General features: G+C 46.4%; 1 protein-coding gene across 1 annotated transcript in view; it reads left to right on the top strand.

Annotated features, from left to right (window-relative positions):
• The window catches only part of raver2 (ribonucleoprotein, PTB-binding 2), a gene marked incomplete at both ends in the record, with an annotated part of 67,083 nt that overhangs the window by 24,147 nt on the left and 17,888 nt on the right, over window positions 1-25,048 (top strand). Inside the window, one exon of the mRNA XM_084163903.1 lies at window positions 22,388-22,857. Within this exon, the coding sequence (XP_084020029.1) occupies window positions 22,388-22,857 (470 nt within the window). The remainder of the gene's footprint in view (window positions 1-22,387; window positions 22,858-25,048) is intronic.

Raw genomic sequence — 25,048 nt, 5'->3', positions numbered from 1 at the left:
AAGGTCCTGGAGTGGCCTAGCCAGTCTCCAGGTCTCAATCCCATAGAAAATCTTTGGAGGGAGTTGAAAGTCTGTGTTGCCCAGCGACAGCCCCAAAACATCACTGCTCTAGAGGAGATCTGCATGGAGGAATGGGCCAAAATACCAGCAACAGTGTGTGAAAACCTTGTGAAGACTTACAGAAAACGTTTGACCTGTGTCATTGCCAACAAAGGGTATATAACAAAGTATTGAGAAACTTTTGTTATTGACCAAATACTTATTTTCCACCATAATTTGCAAATAAATTCATAAAAAATCCTACAATGTGATTTTCTGGATTTTTTTTCTCATTTTGTCTGTCATAGTTGACGTGTACCTATGATGAAAATTACAGGCCTCTCTCATCTTTTTAAGTGGGAGAACTTGCACAATTGGTGGCTGACTAAATACTTTTATTTGATACACTGCCAATTTTGCAGGTTTTCTTACTTACAAAGCATGTAGAGGTCTGTAATTTTTATCATAGGTACACTTCAACTGTGAGAGACGGAATCTAAAACAAAAATCCAGAAAATCACATTGTATGATTTTTAAGTAATTCATTTGCATTTTATTGTAGGACATAAGTATTTGATCACCTACCAACCAGTAAGAATTCCGGCTCTCACAGACCTGTTAGTTTTTCTTTAAGAAGCCCTCCTGTTCTCCACTCATTACCTGTATTAACTGCACCTGTTTGAACTCGTTACCTGTATAAAGGACACCTGTCCACACACTCAATCAAACAGACTCCAACCTCTCCACAATGGCCAAGATCAGAGAGCTGTGTAAGGACATCAGGGATAAAATTGTAGACCTGCACAAGGCTGGGATAGGCTACAGGACAATAGGCAAGCAGCTTGGTGAGAAGGCAACAACTGTTGGCGCAATTATTAGAAAATGGAAGAAGTTCAAGATGACGGTCAATCACCCTCGGTCTGGGGCTCCATGCAAGATCTCACCTCGTGGGGCATCAATGATCATGAGGAAGGTGAGGGATCAGCCCAGAACTACACGGCAGGACCTGGTCAATGACCTGAAGAGAGCTGGGACCCAAGTCTCAAAGAAAACCCTTAGTAACTCACTACGCCGTCATGGATTAAAATCCTGCAGCGCACGCAAGGTCCCCCTGCTCAAGCCAGCGCATGTCCAGGCCCGTCTGAAGTTTGCCAATGACCATCTGGATGATCCAGAGGAGGAATGGGAGAAGGTCATGTGGTCTGATGAGACAAAAATAGAGCTTTTTGGTCTAAACTCCACTCTCCGTGTTTGGAGGAAGAAGAAGGATGAGTACAACCCCAAGAACACCATCCCAACCGTGAAGCATGGAGGTGGAAACATCATTCTTTGGGGATGCTTTTCTGCAAAGGGGACAGGACGACTGCACCGTATTGAGGGGAGGATAGATGGGGCCATGTATCGCGAGATCTTGGCCAACAACCTCCTTCCCTCAGTAAGAGCATTGAAGATGGGTCGTGGCTGGGTCTTCCAGCATGACAACGACCCGAAACACACAGCCAGGGCAACTAAGGAGTGGCTCCGTAAGAAGCATCTCAAGGTCCTGGAGTGGCCTTGCCAGTCTCCAGACCTGAACCCAATAGAACATCTTTGGAGGGAGCTGAAAGTCCGTATTGCCCAGCGACAGCCCCGAAACCTGAAGGATCTGGAGAAGGTCTGTATGGAGGAGTGGGCCAAAATCCCTGCTGCAGTGTGTGCAAACCTGGTCAAGACCTACAGGAAACGTATGATCTCTGTAATTGCAAACAAAGGTTTCTGTACCAAATATTAAGTTCTGCTTTTCTGATGTATCAAATACTTATGTCATGCAATAAAATGCAAATTAATTACTTAAAAATCATACAATGTGATTTTCTGGATTTTTGTTTTAGATTCCATCTCTCACAGTTGAAGTGTACCTATGATAAAAATTACAGACCTCTACATGCTTTGTAAGTAGGAAAACCTGCAAAATCGGCAGTGTATCAAATACTTGTTCTCCCCACTGTATATATATATATACTACCGTTCAAAAGTTTGGGGTCACTTAGAAATGTCCTTGTTTTCGAAAGAAAAGCATTAAAAAAATCAAAAAAAAAATCAAATTGATCAGAAATACAGTGAAGATATTGTTAATGTTGTAAATGGCTATTGTAGCTGGAAACGGCATTTTTTTAATGGAATATCTACATAGGCGTACAGAGGCCCATTATCAGCAACCATCAATCCTGTGATCCAATGGCACGTTGTGTTTGCTAATCCAAGTTTATCATTTTAAAATGCTAATTGATCATTAGCAAACCCTTTTGCAAATATGTTAGCACAGCTGAAAACTGTTCTGCTGATTAAAGAAGCAATACAACTGGCCTTCTTGAGACTAGTTTAGTATCTGGAGCATCAGCAATTGTGGGTTCGATTACAGGATCAAAATGGCCAGAATCAAATAACTTTATTCTGAAACTCGTCAATCTATTCTTGTTCTGAGAAATGAAGGCTATTCCATGCGAGAAATTGCCAAGAAACTGAAGATCTCGTACAACGCTGTGTACTACACCCTTCACAGAACAGCGCAAACTGGCTCTAACCAGAATAGAAAGAGTAGTGGGAGGCCCCGGTGCACAACTGAGCAAGAGGACAAATACATTAGAGTGTCTAGTTTGAGAAACAGACGCCTCACAGGTCCTCAACTGGCAGCTTCATTAAATAGTACCCACAAAACACCAGTCTCAACGTCAACAGTGAAGAGACGACTCCGGGATGCTGACCTAGGCAGAGTTGCAAAGAAAAAGTCCAGTGTCTGTGTTCTTTTGCCCATCTTAATATTTTCTTTTTATTGGCCAGTCTGAGATATGGCTTTTTCTTTGCACACTCTTGGCAATCTCTCAACCAGCTTCACCTGGAATGCTTTTCTAACAGTCTTGAAGGAGTTCCCACATATGCTGAGCACTTGTTGGCTGCTTTTCCTTCACTCTGCCGTCCGACTCATCCTAAGCCATCTCAATTTGGTTGAGGTCAGGGGATTGTGGAGGCCAGATCATCTGATGCAGCAATCCATCACTCTCCTTCTTGGTAAAATAGCCCTTACACAGCCTGGAGGTGTGTTGGGTCATTGTCCTGTTGGAAAAACAAATGATAGTCCCACTAAGCTCAAACCAGATGGGATGGCGTATTGATGCAGAATATTGTGGTAGCCGTGCTGGTTAAGTGTGCCTTGAATTCTAAATAAATCACAGACAGTGTCACCAGCAAAGCACCCCCACACCATAACACCTCCTCCTCCATGCTTTAAGGTGGGAAATAAACATGCTGAGACCATCCGTTCACCCACACCACGTCTCACAAAGAGACGGTGGTTGGAACCAAAAATCTCCAATTTGAACTCCAGACCAAAGGACAAATTTCCACTGGTCTAATGTTCATTGCTTGTGTTTCTTGGCCCAAGCAAGTCTCTTCTTCTTATTGGTGTCCTTTAGTAGTGGTTTCTTTGCTGCAATTTGACCATGAAGACCTGATTCACACAGTCTCCTCTGAACAGTTGATGTTGAGATGTGTCTGTTACTTGAACTCTGTGAAGCATTTATTTGGGCTGCAATTTCTGTGGCTGTTAACTCTAATGAACTTATCCTCTGCAGAAGAGGTAACTCTGGGTCTTCCATTCCTATGGCGGTCCTCGTGAGAGCCAGTTTCATCATAGCGCTTGATGGTTTTTGCGACTGCACTTGAAGAAACTTTCAAAGTTCTTGAAATGTTCCGGATTGACTGACCTTCATGTCTTAAAGTAATGATGGAGTGTCGTTTCTCTTTGCTTATTTGAGCTGTTCTTGCCATAATATGGACTTGGTCTTTTACCAAACAGGGCTATCTTCTGTATACCACCCCTACTTTGTCACAACACAACTGATTGGCTCAAACGCATTAAGATGGAAAGAAATTCCACAAATTAACTTTTAACAAGGCACACCTGTTAATTGAAATGCATTCCAGGTGACTACCTCATGAAGCTGGTTGAGAGAATGCCAAGAGTGTGCAAAGTTGTCATCAAGGCAAAGGGTGGCTACTTTGAAGAATCTCATATAAAATATATTTTGATTTGTTTAACACTTTTTTTGGTTACTACATGATTCCATATGTGTTATTTCATAGTTTTGATGTCTTCACTATTATTATACAATGTAGAAAATAGTAAAAATAAAGAAAAACCCTTGAATGAGTAGGTGTGTCCAAACTTTTGACTGGTACTGTATGTACAGTATGTGTACAGTCTGCCCGCTTAATGCTGAATGAGCTAAACAGCATGTTTCATTTGGATGTAGTATCTATTGTATGGGATGTACATTTCATCAACCTCTTGGTGGAATTTAGATACAGATTTTAAGGTGATTTAATTGTGCCGTGTTTTTAATTGGTGGGAAAGAAACACTGTCAAATAATATATTCTGTGTGCCGATCGTATCTCACAGATGGCTTGGTTTGCCCTATGTGTGAATTAAGTTGGTTTCAGAGAATTCCGTGGAATTAAAATTGGCTAGCAAGAGGTGTCGTGCGATGATTCCTTTGAACAAAACAACAGAGAGTAAATTCAAAGGGAAACTCCTGTCTGGAGGAGGCTAGCTACAGTAGAGAGAGAGAGAGGACTGCTGGTGTGTTTTATCAAACATCAATGTAAGCATGTGTATGTCGGAGTTATTAGGTTCCTATTAGCACTAATTGATATGTATCTGACTGATTCATCAGATCTGCAACCATATAGAAACTTGACGTAATTTAGGGCATATCAGTGCGTGCGTGCGTGCATGTGCATGTGTGCCTTCATTCATGCATTCAGACAGTCAAACACTCCGTAAGAGTGTTTGACTGTCTGCCGGAGTGTGTCTCTGAAAAGGTGTTTGGCTATGCCTCTCTGCATGTGTATGTGTGTGTGTGTGTGTGTGTGTTACTCTCTCTCTCTCAGTAAGGATTTCCGTTCTCAGTAGTCTCTTTAGGGAATGAGGGTATTTCTCCCTCTTCATCCCCTGTGTAAACTTTACTCTGCTCTCGCTTCAGTGCAAATTAGAGCTGGGCTTTTGCAGAGAGGACTCCTTAAAGGCATAATCCACCCCAAACCACTAATTCCCATGATTAACAGTGTTAAAGTGTTAAATAACACTAATATGTGAAAACAATATGTTTTTTGAACAAATGTTTCATTTTGTTGTTATAACAAGGTTGGTAGCAACGTGAAAATTGTTGTCGAAATCTGTTGCAGCTCAAGTCGACTACAAAATTCTCTCTCATGAGAGCCAGTTTCTTGGTGTCCACATCACCAACAAACTATCATGGCCCAAACACACCAAGACAGTCGTGAAGAGGGCACGACAAAGCCTATTCCCCCTCAGGAGACTGAAAAGATTTGGCATGGGTCCTCAGATCCTCAAAAAGTTCTACAGCTGCACCATCGATAGCATCCTGACTGGTTGCATCACCGCCTGGTATGGCAACTGCTCGGCCTCTGACCGCAAGGCACTACAGAGGGTAGTGCGTACGGCCCAGTACATCACTGGGGCCAAGCTTCCTGCCATCCAGGACCTCTATACCAGGCGGTGTCAGAGGAAGGCCCTAAAAATTGTCAAAGACTCCAGCCACCCTAGTCATAGACTGTTCTCTCTGCTACCGCACGGCAAGCGGTACCGGAGTGCCAAGTCTAGGTCCAAAAGGCTTCTTAACAGCTTCCACCCCCAAGCCATAAGACTCCTGAACAGCTAATCATGGCTACCTGGATTATTGCATTTTATTTTACACACTGATAGAACATATGCTTTTACCAAATTGCTAGGAGTTTCATGATTTTTATTTCTGGGGGTGGATTATCCCTTTAAGACCACCTCGTTTCGGTGTTAAATTAACAATTACCATCTGTCATTATCAATAGATTATATATACAATAGATGACTGACGGGGCACTGTTTTGAAGCCACTGCGCCTCCATCTTGGCACCCCCCCACCATTGTGAAAAATATTTTGGAAGCTATAGAAATGCATTTATTCATGTTTACATTTGTTGTGCCATGTTTATTCTATTACAGAAGCCTTAATGCATACTTTTACATTATCATATGTGAGCTAAACATATATATCTGTAATGATATATGGAAACATTTTTAGAACGTACTTATGTTACTGTCCCCACTACAACAACAAAAATACTTAAATACATGTAATTTTGTCCTTGAAACAGCAACCCAGGGTTTATATACACTACCAGTCAAAAGTTTGGACACACCTACTCATTCAAGGGTTTTTCTTTATTTTTACATTGTTGAATAATAGTGAAGACATCAAAACAATGAAATAACACATACGGAGTCATGTAGTAACCAAAATAGATTTTATATTTGAGATTCTTCAAATAGCCACCCTTTGCCTTGATGACAGCTTTGCACACTCTTGGCATTCTCTCAACCAGCTTCATGAGGTAGTCACCTGGAATGCATTTCAATTAACAGGTGTGCCTTCTTAAAAGTTAATGCACTTCTTAGTGCATTTGAGCCAATCAGTTGTGTTGTGACAAGGTATGGGGGGTATGCAGAAGATAGCCCTATTTGGTAAAAGACCAAGTCCATATTATGGCAAGAACAGCTCAAATAAGCAAAGAGAAACGACAGTTCATCATTACTTTAAGACATGTCAATCCGGAACATTTCAAGAACTTAGAACGTTTCTTCAAGTGCAGTCGCAAAAAAACATCAAGCGCTATGATGGAACTGGCTCTCATGAGGACCACCATAGGAATGGAAGACCCAGAGTTACCTCTGCTGCAGAGGATAAGTTCATTAGAGTTACCAGCCTCAGAAATTGCAGCCCAAATAAATGCTTCACAGAGTTCAAGTAACAGACACATCTCAACATCAACTGTTCAGAGGGGACTGTGTGAATCAGGCTTTCATGGTCGAATTGCTGCAAAGAAACCACTACTAAAAGACATCAATAATAAGAAGAGATCTGCTTGGGCCAAGAAACACGAGCAATGGACATTAGACCGGTGGAAATTTGTCCTTTGGTCTGGAGTCCAAATTAGAGATTTTTGGTTCCAACCGCTGTGTCTTTGTGAGACGCGTTGTGGGTGAACGGATGATCTCTGCATGTGTATTTCCCACCGTAAAGCATGGAGGAGGAGGTGTTATGGTGTGTGGGTGCTTTGCTGGTGACACTGTCTGTGATTTATTTAGAATTCAAGGCACAATTAACCAGCATGGCTACCACAGCATTCTGCAGCGATACGCCATCCCATCTGGTTTGCGCTTAGTGGGACTATCATTTGTTTTTCCAACAGCACAATGACCCAACACACCTCCAGGCTGTGTAAGGGCTATTTTACCAAGAAGTAGAGTGATGGAGTGCTGCATCAGATGACCTGGCCTCCACAATCCCCCGACCTCAACCCAATTGAGATGGTTTGGGATGAGTCAGACGGCAGAATGAAGGTAAAGCAGCCATCAAGTGCTCAGCATATGTGGTAACTCCTTCAAGACTGTTGGAAAACCATTCCAGGTGAAGCTGGTTGAGAGAATGCCAAGAGTGTGCAAAGCTGTCATCAAGGCAAAGGGTGGCTATTTGAAGAATCTCAAATATAAAATCTATTTTGATTTGTTTAACACTTTTTTGGTTACTACATGATTCCATATGTGTTATTTCATAGTTTTGATGTCTTCACTATTATTCTACAATGTAGAAAATAGTAAAAATAAAGAAAAACCCTTGAATGAGTAGGTGTGTCCAAACTTTTGACTGGTACTGTACGTCATTGGTCATTACCTGTTCTCCCATCCCATTCCCATCCCCGGGAATATCAGCTGGCATTGGATAAAACCCCAGCCAGGCCAGCCATAGAGTGCTCCGGAGCGGAATTCGGAATTCCAAAGGTATGTGCGGCGTTCCGGAACTGTCCGCTGGGATGACAATGAAAGGGGTCAGCAGGGGAATCCTGGCCACACAATGGGCCTTTTGTGTGAGCCTCAAAGCTAACTGGCACAGAGCTTTGTACTTGACACAAAATGGACTACGGCCCACACAGTCCCATCAGCGACTTAATGAATGTTTGTCTCTGATGTACACTAAGCCTCTGTGGGGTATATGATCTACGTGCTGTGCAGTCATGTTCTTTTGAAATCTGGGGTTGGACCATCATTACACTTTGGCTACACTGGCCGTGCATGTGTGTCCGCCATCGCGCACATGTTGATTTTGTTTATCACCACCAGATGTGATCATTTGGGGTTAAAATCCCAAAACCAACTGTGAACCAACTGTATTAATTTGGGGACAGGTCAAAACACACATAAAACATTAATGCACATTTAGCTAGCTTGCTGTTGCTTACTAGTTCGTCCTGGGAGATAAACATTATTTTACCTGAAATGCATATGGTGCTTTTTTTTCTGGATATTTGTAGAATTTTTACCCGGAGTCATACAACATTTTGTGTTTCTCTACTCTGACGATTAATCCACAGATAAAAGGGGAATGCTATTTAGTTTGTAGTTGGTTATCTTTGATTTATCTCTCCTTGTTAATCTTTCAAGCATCCACGTGGGTTTGTATGCTCGTGAAAACCAATGAGTAGATGGGAGAGGCGGGACTTGCAGAGTCGAGCTTCTCAAATAGAACCACGTTTTATTTTAGCATTCGGCAAAGCAGACACCTGTTGACGCATGCGAGCAGTGTGGATGAAATGATTGAATAACATGTACGTGTACATTTATTTTGCGATGCTCGCGCACACAACGTGGCCGGTCTGGTTTCCCTGTTAGGATGCTTTTTATGTTTTGTTTTGGTGGGTTGTCGTCAAAGGATTCCCTAGGGAGTAGTCTTTCTACCTTCATCCTGTGTTTTCAAAGATTCACAGATTTCATTATATGACAATTTCAGTATTTCTCCAATGTTCAAGATGTTCCTTTAAATAGCGAGCTGATTATGATCACACTCTTTGTATAGGATGTTTAGGAGTCGTGTTCAGCTGTAAAGAGACAGGAAGAGGCACTGTAAGGAGACAGGAAGGGGCACTGTAAAGAGACAGAAAGAGGCACTGTAAAGAGACAGGAAGAGGCACTGTAAAGAGACAGGAAGAGGCACTGTAAAGAGACAGGAAGAGGCACTGTAAAGAGACAGGAAGAGGCACTGTAAAGAGACAGAAAGAGGCACTGTAAAGAGACAGGAAGAGGCACTGTAAAGAGACAGAAAGAGGCACTGTAAAGAGACAGGAAGAGGCACTGTAAGGAGACAGGAAGAGGCACTGTAAAGAAGAGGAACAGTGTACTATGAAAGCCATTGCTTGTGTCACAAACCACTCACATCTCTGAAGAAGGAGAGCTTGTATCCTATCTGGCCTGGGCTGGTCCTTGCCATTCAAGCAAAATATTTTGTGCCCCTGCCTTTGACAAAGTGGGCACTGCTTATCAAAGAGCGGCATCAGCGCTCACCTAAAAAGCCCATATGGCACTGGTTGAGAGAAATTGTCATTGTTTTTGGGCAGAATTATCTGAGGTTTTATGTGTTGTTGTTGGAGGTATGTGTTGGTCAGTTTAGCTCAGAAAATGCAGCCCTCGTCAATCTGCCGCAATAGGTGGCTGCCTAATCCTGCCTAATGTGCGGGCCGGCCGTGTATCTGGCAGCCTCAACATCCCATTATATAACCCAATGTACTGAAGTTCCGCCTCCATCCGGTTTCTACTAGCCAATGACCTAAAGATGCTAAATGTTTACAGAACCACATCTGTTTCTGAGAGGGCAATGTTCTGACTAGCCCCTTCCCCTGTTATTGTAAAATATAAATGTGTTAAAGGCTTTAGATGTAAATTGTCGTCTCTTTTGCCACGAAGCTAAAGGCACGGACAGACCTGTAGGATTGTCGAGTGTCTGCCGGCCTAGAGTACTTAGCAAACCAATTCTACATTTTATTAGTCGCATACACATATTTAGCAGATGTTATTGTGGGTGTAGCGAAATGCTTGTTTTCCTAGCTCCAACAGTGCAGTAGTATCTAACAATTCATAACAATACACACAAATCTAAAGTGACAATACCACTTGAGACCTCTCGGCCCTGTAATTGCCCCTGAGGACAGCTGCAGGCAGATCTCTCTCTCTCTCTCTCTCTCGCTCTCATTTTTCTCTCTCATTTATCTCTCTCAATTCAATTTCAATTCAATTTAAGGGCTTTATTGGCATGGGAATCATATGTTAACATTGCCAAAGCAAGTGAAGTAGATAGTAAACAAAAGTGAAATAAACAATAAATATTAACAGTAAACATTACACTCAGAAGTTCCAAAAGAATAAAGACATTTCAAATGTCATATTATGTATATATACAGTGTTGTAACAATGTGCAAATAGTTAAAGTACAAATGGGAAAATAAATAAATAGAAATATGGGTTGTATTTACAATGTTGTTTGTTTTTCACTGGTTGCCCTTTTCTTGTGGCAACAGGTCACAAATCTTGCAGCTGTGATGGCACACTGTGGTTTTTCACCCAGTAGATAAGGTAGTTTATCAAAATTGTTTTTTTTTCGAATTCTTTGTGGATCGCTGTAATCTGATGGAAATATGTGTCTCTAATATGGTCATACATTTGGCAGGAGGTTAGGAAGTGCAGCTCAGTTTCCACCTCATTTTGTGGGCAGTGTGCACATAGCCTGTCTTCTCTTAAGAGCCAGGTCTGCCTACGGCAGCCTTTCTCAATAGCAAGGCTATGCTCACTGAGTCTGTGTTTCTCTCTCTCTCTCTCTCTCTCTCTCTCTCTCTCTCTCTCTCTCTCTCTCTCTCTCTCTCGCTCTTGCTCTCTCTCTCATTTCTCACTCTCTTTCTCTCATGTATCTCTCTCTCTCTTTATCTCTCCTCTTTCTAATGTTCTGTCTCTTTCTCTCTCTCTCATTTCTCTCTCTCATTTATCTCTCTCTTTATCTCTCCCTCCTCTTTCTAATTTTCTGTCTCTCTCTCTCCCCAACTCTCCCTCTTGTTATTTCTGTCTCTCTTTCCCTCTCTCTCTCTGTCTCCATCGTCATCTGTCCATCTGTTCTGTGTGAGTCAGTAGCTGTAAATGTGGGCAGCTAATTGATTTGCGTCTCTATAACACTGCTCCTAGTTTCATAGTATTTGATGGAGCTGTTTTTCCAGCTCTGTTTAGACCCAGGAAATCAAACCTGAGCAGTGGCGACCCGTCATTCAGGGCAGGTGGGGCAGAGCCCCACCTGTTTTGAGCCCCACATTTAAACTTGCCTGTTTTGCATTTTATTTTGGCATTAATATGTGTCACATATCAGTTTGCAAATAAAAATAATCATTGAGTTAATAAAGCCGCATACAAACATGGTCTCTTTTTTGCTTTCTTCTGTAAGGCAGCTCCAAAATGCAGGTGTTTCAGCCTAGCTCAGTACTTTCTGTAGTGGTGGGGCAGACAGCGGAAAATACGGAGCGTAGGTGTTGGTAATGTTCTCTAGTTGCGCCGTGATTAGCTCAGTGTTCTGTCACTCATGGGGACACTACGTCACCGCCAAGTCTAAGGGTAGAGCTCGAAAATTCAAGCCCCTTGGGTGCTGCCATAGAGTTACATTAGAAGTGCCCATCCAAGAAGGCTCAATGTCATTGGCCACAGATAAAATGACGTCAAATCACGTTATATCTACAGTTGCTTTGATTGGACTGATCATGTCAACATCATACTTTCAAAATCTTAGCTAGCAGTCATCATCATGAATCAAGTGGACAATCTACTGGCAAATCCTTTTTAATCCTTGTCATATGAAGAGAAATAATGAAGATACATTTTAGATAAAACGTATCGGTGCTCATCGGCCATTAGACATAAACATTACACAACAAGTTGGAAATCGCAAATTCAACAATGAGTGGTTTGAAAGGAATCAGTGGCTAACTGCAAGCATTGCAAAGCAATCACTAGTCTGCTATTCAGTGGAGTGGCTGTGTGGTCCCGGTAGGATTGTCGAGCGATTAAGGGTCTCTTTTCCAAGTTTAAAATGATAAACATTCAACATTGGCCATGCTGTCAATGAAGCATGATTTGTGCAGCATACAAAAACAACTGTTAACTCAGAACTGCAAAAACTTGACTTGACTTCGGTGAGTTCAAGACCTCTTCACAACACCTTTCCTTGATAAACTAAAGAGCCTGTCTGTGTTTTAACTGAAGGTTAAGAAGGTCATGATGATGATGATGATGATGATGAAGGAAGTATTGGTAATGATGATGATGATGAAGGAAGTATTGGTAATGATGATGATGATGAAGGAAGTATTGGTAATTATGATGATGATGATGATGATGATGAAGGCAGTATTGGTAATGATGATGATGATGATGATGAAGGCAGTATTGGTAATGATGATGATGATGATGATGATGAATGCAGTATTGGTAATGATGATGATGATGATGATGATGATGATGATGATGAAGGAAGTAGTGGTGATGATGATTATGATGAAGGCAGTATTGGTAATGATGATGATGATGATGAAGGCAGTATTGGTAATGATGATGATGATGATGAAGGCAGTATTGGTAATGATGATGATGAGGATGAAGGCAGTATTGATAATGATGATGATGATGATGATGAAGGCAGTATTGGTAATGATGATGATGATGACGGAAGTATTGGTAATGATGATGATGATGATGAGGAGGAGGAGGAAGGCAGTATTGGTAATGATGATGATGATGATGATGAAGGCGGTATTGGTAATGATAGTGAGAAAACAACAGCTTTCACAGGAACACTTGGCAGTCTCACACCCAGCCCTATTGTCCCCTCTGGTGTTATCTCTACAAACAGCAGGTGTGTGTGTGAGTCTGGCTTGCACCACTGAGTCACACACAACATCCCCATCTATCCACCCACACACACACACACTGCACTGACCCTTTGCAGTGGGTTATCAGAGTCTACAGGCCTGATGCGCACAAAGACCCATGAGACCAAATTGTTGTGTGTTGCTAACCTGCCATACAGGCAATATCTGATCCTTGAGGGCAGCTGTACTGTGTGTGCGATCTCTTTACGTCATATAATTCATCATTATGTCAGACCCACTTCTGAATCCTGGATGTTTACATCACTAGCACAGTGAATACTTAAGTTTCACTTCAGTGTTCTTAACCCGTAGAGTCTCATCATAAATAACACTTCCAGAGAGTTTCTCCCTTCAGGACTCTGCCCATACACTACCAGCTTTATCATAGCCCAGGGGTCCTCAACAGACTTCATTGACATTCATACGTTCTCCATTTCACTCAGTCTATTATCAGGTCTGACCGCTGTAGCATGTCCCCCTGACCTGAGCTGTGGGTTTCCCATCACTGGCCTTAACACTGTTGACAGTCTAAATTAGAGAGCATGTGTCCTCTCAACTTCTCTAGAGTGTTACTGTGGTTCACAGACCGTATAGACAGGCTAGTTTCAGTCTCTACACGAAGGGGAAGGAAGCCGTCTCTGGTGTGATGGGGAGTGATATTTTCAGGTTGTGGTGGCATGGGCGTTAGACTCTATGGTGTGGTTCAGAGGTCTATTAGGGGACTTATGTTAACTCTAATGACATCAGACAAGCATAGAAGAGGAGGGAAGAGAGAGAGGAGGAGAATGATTGAGTTAGTGGAACATGCAGGGAGAGAAAGTGAGTGATGGAAATTATGTGGCAGGGAGGTAGGGAAGGGGTGTTGAGAAAAAGAGATGGAGAGATTTAGGGGGAGATGGATGGAATGATTTTCGAAGAGAGGGATGGAATGATTGCAGGGGAGAGTTATAGAGTAGTTGTGAGACAGAGGGGTGGGAAACGTACTAGTGATAGGTTGGTGGGTGCAAGAGATGGAATGATTGCAGAGGTAGAGCGAGAGGAAGGGAGTGATTGAGAGATGGAGGGTAGGGCAAGGTACTAGTCTGGTGACGGGTTGGTGAGTGAGTGAAATGGAGTGGTTGTGGTATATATACTAGAGAGAGAGAGAGATGAAGTGAAAGATGGAGAGAGAGATGAAGTGAAAGATGAAGAGAGAGAGAGAGAGAGAGAGAGAGAGAGAGGGAGGGAGGGAGGGAGGGAGGGAGGGAGGGAGGGAGGGAGGGAGGGAGGGCGGGGGAGAGGGAGAGGGAGAGGGAGAGAGAGAGAGAACTCCTCCCTCATTGAAATGAAGGATACATTCACCCAGCTGGAGGTAAGGCAGATGGAGCTGGAACAGCAGGTGATTACACTCCAGTCAGCACAGACCCAGACAACAGTCCAGCACAACAACACCCCCTTAACTGGAGGTGGAGAGAGACAGACATGTCTGGACTGTGGTGAGACAACATCAACAGGAGAAAGAGCAGGAGAAGAACAGAGCACTAGAGGAGAGGATCAGAGTGCTGGAGGAGATGGTGTGAACAATGACGGGTGACAGAGAACAACACGTTAGAAAGCTGTCCACCCCATCAGAGAAGCCAGCAGAACAGCCCACCTCAGATCCTGACCAAAGTTTCGACACTGCAGCAGAACAGTACACACTAGACCCTGACCATAGCCTCGACATCACAGCCGGACAAACAAATGAAGAACCCCAAGCCCAGGGGATCCCAACCCCTCTGAGCACCCCCCCTGTCAGCCACCCTGATAGCCCTCCTGACGACCCCCCCACACCAACTGAGGACATACACAAGCCACAGATTGTACTCCTTATGGACTCAAACGGAGGCAGGAGAGGCTGAGAGAGGATGGGGGCTAGAGGGGCTAGAGCTGGGGGGCAGGAGAGGCTGAGAGGATGGGGCTAGAGGGGCTGGAGCTGGGGGGCAGGAGAGGCTGAGAGAGGATGGGGCTAGAGGGGCTAGAGCTGGGGGGCAGGAGAGGCTGAGAGAGGATGGGGCTAGAGGGGTTTGAGCTGGGGGGCAGGAGAGGCTGAGAGGATGGGGGCTAGAGGGGCTGGAGCTGGGGGGCAGGAGAGGCTGAGAGAGGATGGGGGCTAGAGGGGCTGGAGCAGGGGGGCAGGAGAGGCTGAGAGAGGATGGGGGCTAGAGGGGCTGGAGCAGGGGGGCAGGAGAGGCTGAGAGGATGGGGGCTAGAGGGGTTTGAGCTGGGGGGCAGGAGAGGCTGAGAGAGGATGGGGCTAGAGGGGTTTGAGCTGGGGGGCAGGAGAGGCTGAGAGAGGATGGGGCTAGAGGGGTTTGAGCTGGGGGGCAGGAGAGACTGAGAGAGGATGGGGGCTAGAGGGGTTTGAGCTGGGGGGAAGGAGAGGCTGAGAGAGGATGGGGGCTAGAGGGGTTTGAGCTGGGGGGCACGAGAGGCTGAGAGAGGATGGGGGCTAGAGGGGTTTGAGCTGGGGGCAGGAGAGGCTGAGAGAGGATGGGGGCTAGAGGGGTTTGAGCTGGGGGAAGGAGAGGCTGAGAGAGGATGGGGGCTAGAGGGGTTTGAGCTGGGGGGCACGAGAGGCTGAGAGAGGATGGGGGCTAGAGGGGTTTGAGCTGGGGGAAGGAGAGGCTGAGAGAGGATGGGGGCTAGAGGGGTTTGAGCTGGGGGGCACGAGAGGCTGAGAGAGGATGGGGGCTAGAGGGGTTTGAGCTGGGGGGCAGGAGAGGCTGAGAGGATGGGGACTGGAGGGGCTAGAGCTGGGGGGAAGGAGAGGCTGAGAGAGGATGGGGGCTGGAGGGGTTTGAGCTGGGGGGCAGGAGAGGCTGAGAGAGGATGGGGACTGGAGGGGCTAGAGCTGGGGGGAAGGAGAGACTGAGAGAGGATGGGGCTAGAGTGGTTTGAGCTGGGGGGAAGGAGAGGCTGAGAGAGGATGGGGGCTAGAGGGGTTTGAGCTGGGGGGCACGAGAGGCTGAGAGAGGATGGGGGCTAGAGGGGTTTGAGCTGGGGGGCAGGAGAGGCTGAGAGAGGATGGGGACTGGAGGGGCTAGAGCTGGGGGGAAGGAGAGACTGAGAGAGGATGGGGCTAGAGTGGTTTGAGCTGGGGGGAAGGAGAGACTGAGAGAGGATGGGGACTGGAACTGGGGGGAAGGAGAGGCTGAGAGAGGATGGGGGCTAGAGGGGCTGGAGCTGGGGGAGGGTCAGCAGTACGTGATGGGGCTGAGTGGAGAGTGTGGGTGGGTGGTTCCTATGCAGAACACAATACTTTAGGCCAGGGTGCCTGAGGAGAGATGCGAATGAAAGTGCTGCTCTGATGATCAGTTTGTGATAACAGTGAAACGTGTTCACTCTCTCTCTCTGTCTGAGCTTTATGTTAGCTGTCAGGGAGGGAGAGCCAGAGACGTCAATGCTACGGTGGTGGAGAGAAAACATTCATTCTTGCTGCGAAAGAGTTAGACTCGAGTTGACCTTGTTCTGTTGACACGTGTCTGTTGTGTCTCTATGTGTTTATATCCAGATTGTGTGTGTGTGTGTTCGGAGAGACAGAAGAACCCTGGCTTTGCCTATTGTGATTGCTCTTTTAATTGACGTGCTGTAAATCAGCAGGCAGGGTTTAGTTTGGGCTTCTTACGGCAACCAAAGGGATGAGAAAAAAAGTATAATCTGTGTGTGTTACAACCAAGGTCTCAACTATTGGACTGCCCTTCTAGCTGCCTGTTGAAATCAATCTCAAATTGTATTAGTCGTATGTACGGGCTACGCATGGTATACAGTGCATTCGGAAAGTATTCAGAGTCCCTTGACTTTTTCCACATTTTGTTACGTTCCAGCCTTATTCTAAAATTGATTAAATTGTTGTTTTTTCCCCTCATCAATCTACACACAATACACAATAATGACAAAGCAAAAACAGGTTTTTAGACATTTTTGTAATAAATAAAAAAAGAAGGAAATATCAAATTTACATAAGTATTCAGGCTCTTTACTCAGTACTTTGTTGAAGCACTTTTGGCAGCGATTACAGCCTAGAGTCTTCTTGGGTATGATGCTACAAGCTTAGCACACCTGTATTTGTGGAGTTTCTCCCAGTATTCTCTGCAGATCCTCTCAAGCTCTGTCAGTGCCACTCAAGGACATTCAGAGACTTGTCCCGAAGCCACTCCTGCGTTGTCTTGGCTGTGTGCTTAGGGTTTTTGTCCTGCTGGAAGGTGAACCTTCGCCCCAGTCTGAGGTCCTGAGCACTCTGGAGCAGGTTTTCATCAAGGATCTCTCGGTACTTTGCTCCGTTCATCTTTCCCTCGATCCTGACTAATCTCCCAGTTCCTGCCGCTAAAAAACATCCCCACAGCATTATGCTGCCACCACCATCCTTCACCGTAGGGATGGTGCCAGGTTTCCTCCAGACGTGACGCTTGGCATTCAGACCAGAGAATCTTGTTTCTCATGGTCTGAGAGTCTTTAGGTGCCTTTTGGCAAACTCCAAGCAGGCTGTCATGTGCCTTTTACTGAGGAGTGGCTTCTGTCTGGTCACGCTACCATGAAGGCCTGATTGGTGGAGTGCTGCAGAGATGGTTGTCCTTCAGGACGTTTCTCCCATCTCCACAGAGGAACTCTGGAGCTCTGTCAGAGTGACCATTGGGTTCTTGGTCACCTCCCTGACTAAAGCCATTCTCCCCCAATTGCTCAGTTTGGCCAGGCGGCCAGCTCTAGGAAGAGTCTTGGTGGTTCCAAACTTCTTCCATTTAAGAATGATGGATGCCGCTGTGTTCTTGGGGACCTTCAACGCTGCAGAATTTTTTCAGTACCCTTACCCAGATCTGTGCCTCGACACAATCCTGTCTCAGAGCTCTACGGACAATTCCTTCGACCTCATGGCTTGGTTTTTGCTCTGACATGCACTGTCAACTGTGGGACCTTATATAGACAGGTGTGTGCCTTTCCAAATCATGTCCATTCAATTGAATTTACCACAGGTGGACTCCAATCAAGTTGTAGAAACATCTCAAGGATGATCAATGGAAACAGGATGCAGCTGAGCTCAATTTCGAGTCTCATAACAAAAGGTCTGAATACTTATGTAAATAAGGTATTTCAGTTTTTTAATGAGGAAAAACAAATATTGAATCCATTTTAGAATAAGGCTGCAACGTAACAAAATGTGGAAAAAGTCAAGGGGTCTGAATACTTTCCGAATGGACGTGTATTGGGGAAGGGCAGGGGGGCAAGTGTATAAATGTAGCAGTATAATAGGAGTCTGGTAGCAGCAGTTGTGATGTGTGCTAAGGTGTGCAGAATCAGAGCAGGTGGTCAGTCCGGTTCAAGTGTTCAGCAGTCTGATGGCTTGTAGATAGAAACTGTCTCTGAGCCTATTGGTAACAGATGGTGGAAGGGAGAGAACTGGGGTGTCGCTGGGGTGTGTGGGGTCCTTGATGATGCTGCATGCCTTACTCAGGCACCATTTTGAGTAGATGTCCAGGATGGGTGGAAGAACAGTCCCACCTGCTGGGGAAGACGGCCCAGTAACCGGTCAGGACGCTCTCGATGGTGCAGCGGTAGTATTTGGAGAGGACCCGGGGTGGCATACCGAATTTCTTCAGCCGCCTTAGGAAGTAGAGACGCTGTTGCGCCTTCTTGACAAGAGTGGTGGTGTTGTTGGTCCATGACAAGTTCTCGGTGATGTGGACGAAGAGGAACTTAAAACTCCTGACTCTTTCTACTACAGTCCCGTTAATGTGGGTTGGGGCATGTTCCCATCATGTGTTACCATCTGTTGGGTACATGGAGTACAAACATGGCTCTAGTGTAGGAACAGAGAGGGTGTCATCTACAGTATGGTATTGACCGGAGCAAAGTAGGTGAGCAAAGCCCTGTGTTCTACACAATGTGTCATGTGATTTTAATTAGCGACTTCTCAAGGAAACATGGCATGTAGAATTGTAGGCTTTGAGAGGATTCCACAAAAGATTCCCTCTGTCTTTCTCTCCTTCTATCCATTCCTCTTGCCATACACAGTCCTTTCAGAAATACAGAACAATTGCTGCGTTTCGAAGCAAAGCCCTGTAATTAAGAGCCTCTTTGTATTTTGGAGAGAAACGTTTAACCTGAAACCCTGGCAGCAGCCTCTGGAGCGCCTCTGTATTATAAGATTATTGTGTAAGCTATATAAGACGCTTTGAGCTCTCCTCCCCTCCCTCTATTCCTACACTCCACTGTCTCACATGAAGAAAATATTGAGCAGCGGTGTTCCATTTAGTAAGCCACCGCTTCTTGGTGTGTTTGATGAAGGGAGAGAGAGAGAAATAAAGAGAGAATGATAAACACAGAAAGAGAGTGAAGGTTTCAGAGAGGGCATAAAGTCTGCCTAAAACAGCATACATGCTACTTTCAGTGTAATGTTACTGTACTTACCGCAATATAACCAGATTACCGTCTCAGCTCAGAGAAATAGATCCATTATGCAGTTTGAGTATTAGAGTGTTGAGTTAATTGATTTCTGCGCAGGCGGTTGCAGGGCGGGATGGCGGGTGGCGTGTATTAATGCTTTCATGGAATGTGAAGTGGTGCACATGGAGCTGTGAGTTCTAGCAGCCGACCGGTGGGACGTGGGAGAGAGGTCCTCTCTTGTGTCATCTGACAGAACAATCCTGGAATCACATTAGTGCTCTGGGTTCAGCTCCACAGTTACATCAGCTACATCAGACATCAGTGGGATGTCTCTCAAATCATTAGTCATAACTCTACAGCACACAAATTCCTCTCCTGATAATGCCAGTATTAGTCTCTATCCTGTTGCACTTAGCACAACATTCTCAGAACACTGGAAGGGCATTAGGATAAATGCACCAGTCCTTGATAGTGTTGGCTACTCTGCTCTGCTTTAAAAGATGTCAACTGCAAGAGGCTGATAGCCATGAAAGATTTAGATATAAACTCAGCAAGAAAAGAAACTCTCACTGTCAACTGTGTTTATTTTAAGCAAACTAAACATGTGTAAATATTTGTATGAACATAACAAGATTCAACAACTGAGACATAAACTGAACAAGTTCCACAGACATGTGACTAACAGAAATTGAATAATGTGTCCCTGAACAAAGGGGGGGTCAAAATAAAAAGTAACAGTCAGTATCTGGTGTGGCCACCAGCTGCATTAAGTACTGCAGTGCATCTCCTCCTCATGGACTGCACCAGATTTGCCCGTTATTGCTGTGAGATGTTACCCCACTCTTCTACCAGGGCACCTGCTAGTTCCCGGACATTTCTGTGGGGAATGGCCCTAGCCGTCACCCTCCGATCCAATAGGTCCCAGACGTGCTCAATGGGATTGAGATCCGGGCTCTTCGCTGGCCATGGCAGAACACTGACATTCCTGTCTTGCATAAATCACGCACAGAACGAGCAGTATGGCTGGTGGCATTGTCATGCTGGAGGGTCATGTCAGGATGAGCCTGCAGGAAGGGTCCACATGAAGGAGGAGGATGTCTTCCCTGTAACGTACAGCGTTGAGATTGCCTGCAATGACAACAAGCTCAGTCCGATGATGCTGTGACACACCGCCCCAGACCATGATGGACCCTCCACCTCCAAATCGATCCCGCTCCAGAGTACAGGCCTCGGTGTAACGCTCATTCCTTCGACGATAAACGCTAATCCGACCAAAACCACGACTCGTCAGTGAAGAGCACTTTTTGCCAGTCCTGTCTGGTCCAGAGACGGTGGGTTTCTGCCCATAGGAGACGTTGTTGCCGGTGATGTCTGGTGAGGACCTGCCTTACAACAGGCCTACAAGCCCTCAGTCCAGCCTCTCTCAGCCTATTGCGGACAGTCTGAGCACTGATGGAGGGATTGTGCGTTCCTGGTGTAACTCGGGCAGTTGTTGTTGCCATCCTGTACCTGTCCCGCAGGTGTGATGTTCGGATGTACCGATCCTGTGCAGGTGTTGTTACACGTGGTCTGCCACTGCGAGGACGATCAGCTGTCCGTCCTGTCTCCCTGTAGCGCTTTCTTAGGCGTCTCACAGTACGGACATTGCAATGTATTGCCCTGGCCACATCTGCAGTCCTCATGCCTCCTTGCAGCATGCCTAAGGCACGTTCACGCAGATGAGCAGGGGCATCTTTCTTTTGGTGTTTTTCAGAGTTAGTAAAAAGGCCTCTTTAGTGTCCTAAGTTTTCATAACTGTGACCTTAATTGCCTACCGTCTGTAAGCTGTTAGTGTCTTAACGACCGTTCCACAGGTGCATGTTCATTAATACGAGACCGTAGTTTCGGGCTGTTAGCATTAGTTTGAAAGGGTTCAGGTTTGATTAGCCATGTTTATTGGCCTGTGATGTTGTAAACACCTCCCCTGTCAGTGATCTAGCATGCTGTTCTGTCACTGTGTGTTTTGAAGCAGGTTAAATATGTGTGTCAGTGAGTAGATTATTTCCAGGCTGCTCCCAGCTAATGTGGGTCTTTCTCTCTGTGTATCTCTGTATGTCTATGTGTGTCTCTGTGTGTCTCTGTGTTTCTCTGGCTGTGTTTCTCTGGCTGTCTCCTTGTTTGTGTATCTGTGTGTGTTTGTCTGTCTGGGTGTGTCTGTCTGGGTGTGTATGTTTCTGTACCCCTCTCCCATTCTCTGTCTCTCTGCATGTGTTTCCCACTGTGTTTGTGTATGTGTATGTGTGTGTGTGTGTGTGTGTGTGTGTGTGTGTGTGTCTACTGTTGTCCCTGTGTTTGTGTTTTCTCCTCTCCCTGTCTCCCTGTCCAAGTCCCTGTCCCTGTCTGTGTCTCCCTGTCTCTGTGCGGCCCTATCCGTGTCCCTGTCTCCGTCCCTGTCTCTGTGCATCCCTGTCCTGTCCCTGTCTCCGTCCCTGTCTCTGTGTGTCCCTGTCCTGTCCCTGTCTCCGTCCCTGTCTCTGTGTGTCCCTGTCCTGTCCCTGTCTCCGTCCCTGTCTCTGTGTGTCCCTGTCCTGTCCCTGTCTCCGTCCCTGTCTCTGTGTGTCCCTGTCCCTGTCTCCGTCCCTGTCTCTGTGTGTCCCTGTCCTGTCCCTGTCTCCGTCCCTGTCTCTGTGCGGCCCTATCCGTGTCCCTGTCTCCGTCCCTGTCTCTGTGTGTCCCTGTCCTGTCCCTGTCTCCGTCCCTGTCTCTGTGTGTCCCTGTCCTGTCCCTGTCTCGTCCCTGTCTCTGTGCGGCCCTATCCGTGTCCCTGTCTCCGTCCCTGTCTCTGTGTGTCCCTGTCCTGTCCCTGTCTCCGTCCCTGTCTCTGTGTGTCCATGTCCCTGTCCCTGTCTGTGTCTCCCTGTCTCTGTGCGGCCCTATCCGTGTCCCTGTCTCCGTCCCTGTCTCTGTGTGTCCCTGTCCTGTCCCTGTCTCCGTCCCTGCCTCTGTGTGTCCCTGTCCTGTCCCTGTCTCCGTCCCTGTGTGTCCCTATCCTGTCCCTGTCTCCGTCCCTGTCTCTGTGTGTCCCTGTCCGTGTCCCTGTCTCCGTCACTGTCTCTGTGTGTTCCTATCCGTGCCCTCCAGCGTTTGTGACCCTGCTGAACGGTGACCAGGCTCAGGATGCCATCCGCTCCCTCCACCAGAGCATGGTGCGCAGCCGGGACATCACGGTGCAGCTCCAGCCCACAGACAGTCTGCTCTGCCTCACCAACCTGCCCCACACCTTTACCGCCCAGCAGCTGGAGGACCTAGTCCGCTCCTACGGAAACATTGAGCGCTGCTTCCTGGTCTACAGCGAGCTCACCGGACACTCCAAGGGCTACGGCTTCGTGGAGTACATGAAGAAGGACTCAGCGTCGCGGGCGCGGTCGGAGCTGCTGGGGCGACCGCAGGGGGACCGTGCGGTCATGGTCCAATGGACAGACGTGAACCAGTTGACTGCGGGTCACCACCTCCACTCTAAGTGCCTCTGTGTGGACCGGCTGCCCCAGGAGTACGACTCAGAAGAGCTGACCCTGCTGTTCTCAGACAGATACAAGCCTGTCTTCTGCCAGGTGAGTCTGAGACGAAGGACTTGGTGTGTGTGTGTGTGGGCTGGAGGGGTGGGTGGTTGTGTGTGTGTGTCTGTGTGCATGTGCGTGTTCCACCCCTCCTATCTTCCATCCCTCCACCCCCCTCTCATCTACCCTCCCTCCACCTCCCTGTAACCCTCCACTCCTCCACTCCTCCCACACAGATATCAATACTCCTACATCATCAAATTCCCATGATGTTTCACAGCTGTTGCAGAGAAAGCAGGCTTTGACCTATGGTTCAGCATCGTGTGTGTATGTATTTCTGTCTGTCTGTGTTTGTGTGTGCTTGGGTGTTTGTGTGTGTGTGTTTGTGTGCGTGTGTGTTGTTAACAGATGATAAGCTATAGATCTTCTCCTACACTCTGCCATGCCCACAGTATCTGTCCTAATGGTTTCTTATACAGATCCCTTAACTCACAGGTCCCATAACTCACAGATCCCTTAACTCACATATCCCTTAACTCACAGATCCCTTACCTCACAGATCCCATAACTCACAGATCCCTTAACTCACAGGTCCCATAACTCACAGATCCCATAACTCACAGATCCCATAACTCACAGATCCCTTAACTCACAGGTCCCATAACTCACAGATCCCTTAACTCACAGATCCCATAACTCACAGATCCCTTAACTCACAGATCCCATAACTCACAGATCCCTTAACTCACAGATCCCATAACTCAGAGATCCCTTAACTCACAGATCCCATAACTCAGAGGACCCATAACCATAGGCTCCTTTCCTATTCTAACTGTTACCAGATACAGTCTTACTCACCTCTCTGTCTACCCTCTGTTCAACCCAATATAAAATACACATGCAGAAGGCCCTTAATTCCTCCACCCTAACCCCTCCATCCCCACCCCACCATCACCCCTCTGTAGTGCACTAAGGGCCTCCCTCCACCCTAACCCCTCCATCCCCACCCCACCATCACCCCTCTGTAGTGCACTAAGGGCTCTCCTCCACCCTAACCCCTCCATCCCCACCCCACCATCACCCCTCTGTAGTGCACTAAGGGCCTCCCTCCACCCTAACCCCTCCATCCCCACCCCACCATCACCCCTCTGTAGTGCACTAAGGGCTCTCCTCCACCCTAACCCCTCCATCCCCACCCCACCATCACCCCTCTGTAGTGCACTAAGGGCCTCCCTCCACCCTAACCCCTCCATCCCCACCCCACCATCACCCCTCTGTAGTGCACTAAGGGCCTCCCTCCACCCTAACCCCTCCATCCCCACCCCACCATCACCCCTCTGTAGTGCACTAAGGGCCTCCCTCCACCCTAACCCCTCCATCCCCACCCCACCATCACCCCTCTGTAGTGCACTAAGGGCTCTCCTCCACCCTAACCCCTCCATCCCCACCCCACCATCACCCCTCTGTAGTGCACTAAGGGCTCTCCTCCACCCTAACCCCTCCATCCCCACCCCACCATCACCCCTCTGTAGTGCACTAAGGGCTCTCCTCCACCCTAACCCCTATGATCACCACTAGTCTGCTGCCTCTAGGGCCTTTATTATTATTCTTTGTTATTTTTTAATTTTTTTTAACAAGATCAGCTTTAAACACATCTTTCTCAGTTCCTTTTCTCTTTCATGAGATACAATCAGGTGTTTGCATCAGTACTTGTTTTTGCTTTAAAAAAATAATTAGGCTTATTATTTTTAAACTAGATTAATATCATACATTCTAAGTTACATCACATTTACATTATATACAGTTGAAGTCGGAAGTTTACATACACTTATCTCTCTGGGAAAAAACGGTATACTACATGAGTCATCGGTGACAGTGATAAAGCAGGGTACCTGTGAGAGGAGAAGAGTAGAGGTACAATTAGGAGGAGTTAGGAGGCGTTAGGAGGAGTTAGGAGGCGTTAGGAGGAGTTAGGAGGAGTTAGGAGGAGTTAGGAGGAGTTTGGTGGAGTTAGGAGGGGTTAAGAGGAGTTGTGACAGTGATAAACAGGGTACCTGTGAGAGGAGGAGAGTGGTGTTACACTTAGGTGGAGTTGGAGAACTCAAAGTGACAGAGACAGATAAAGGGGTAAAGTGGTGATGGAGGACTGGTGTGGGCCGAGGAGGGTGAAGATGATTTATTTGGAAGAGGTTTTTGCCCTTTTTGAAAAGACTGTACAGGCATATACTGTAGCTTTGTAGCAGAC

This window comes from Coregonus lavaretus (assembly GCF_964263955.1).
Source record: "Coregonus lavaretus genome assembly, chromosome: 6".
Taxonomy (NCBI): Eukaryota; Metazoa; Chordata; class Actinopteri; order Salmoniformes; family Salmonidae; genus Coregonus; species Coregonus lavaretus.
The sequence above is the reverse complement of the archived record's forward strand: the minus strand, read 5'-3'. Positions and strand labels throughout refer to the sequence as shown.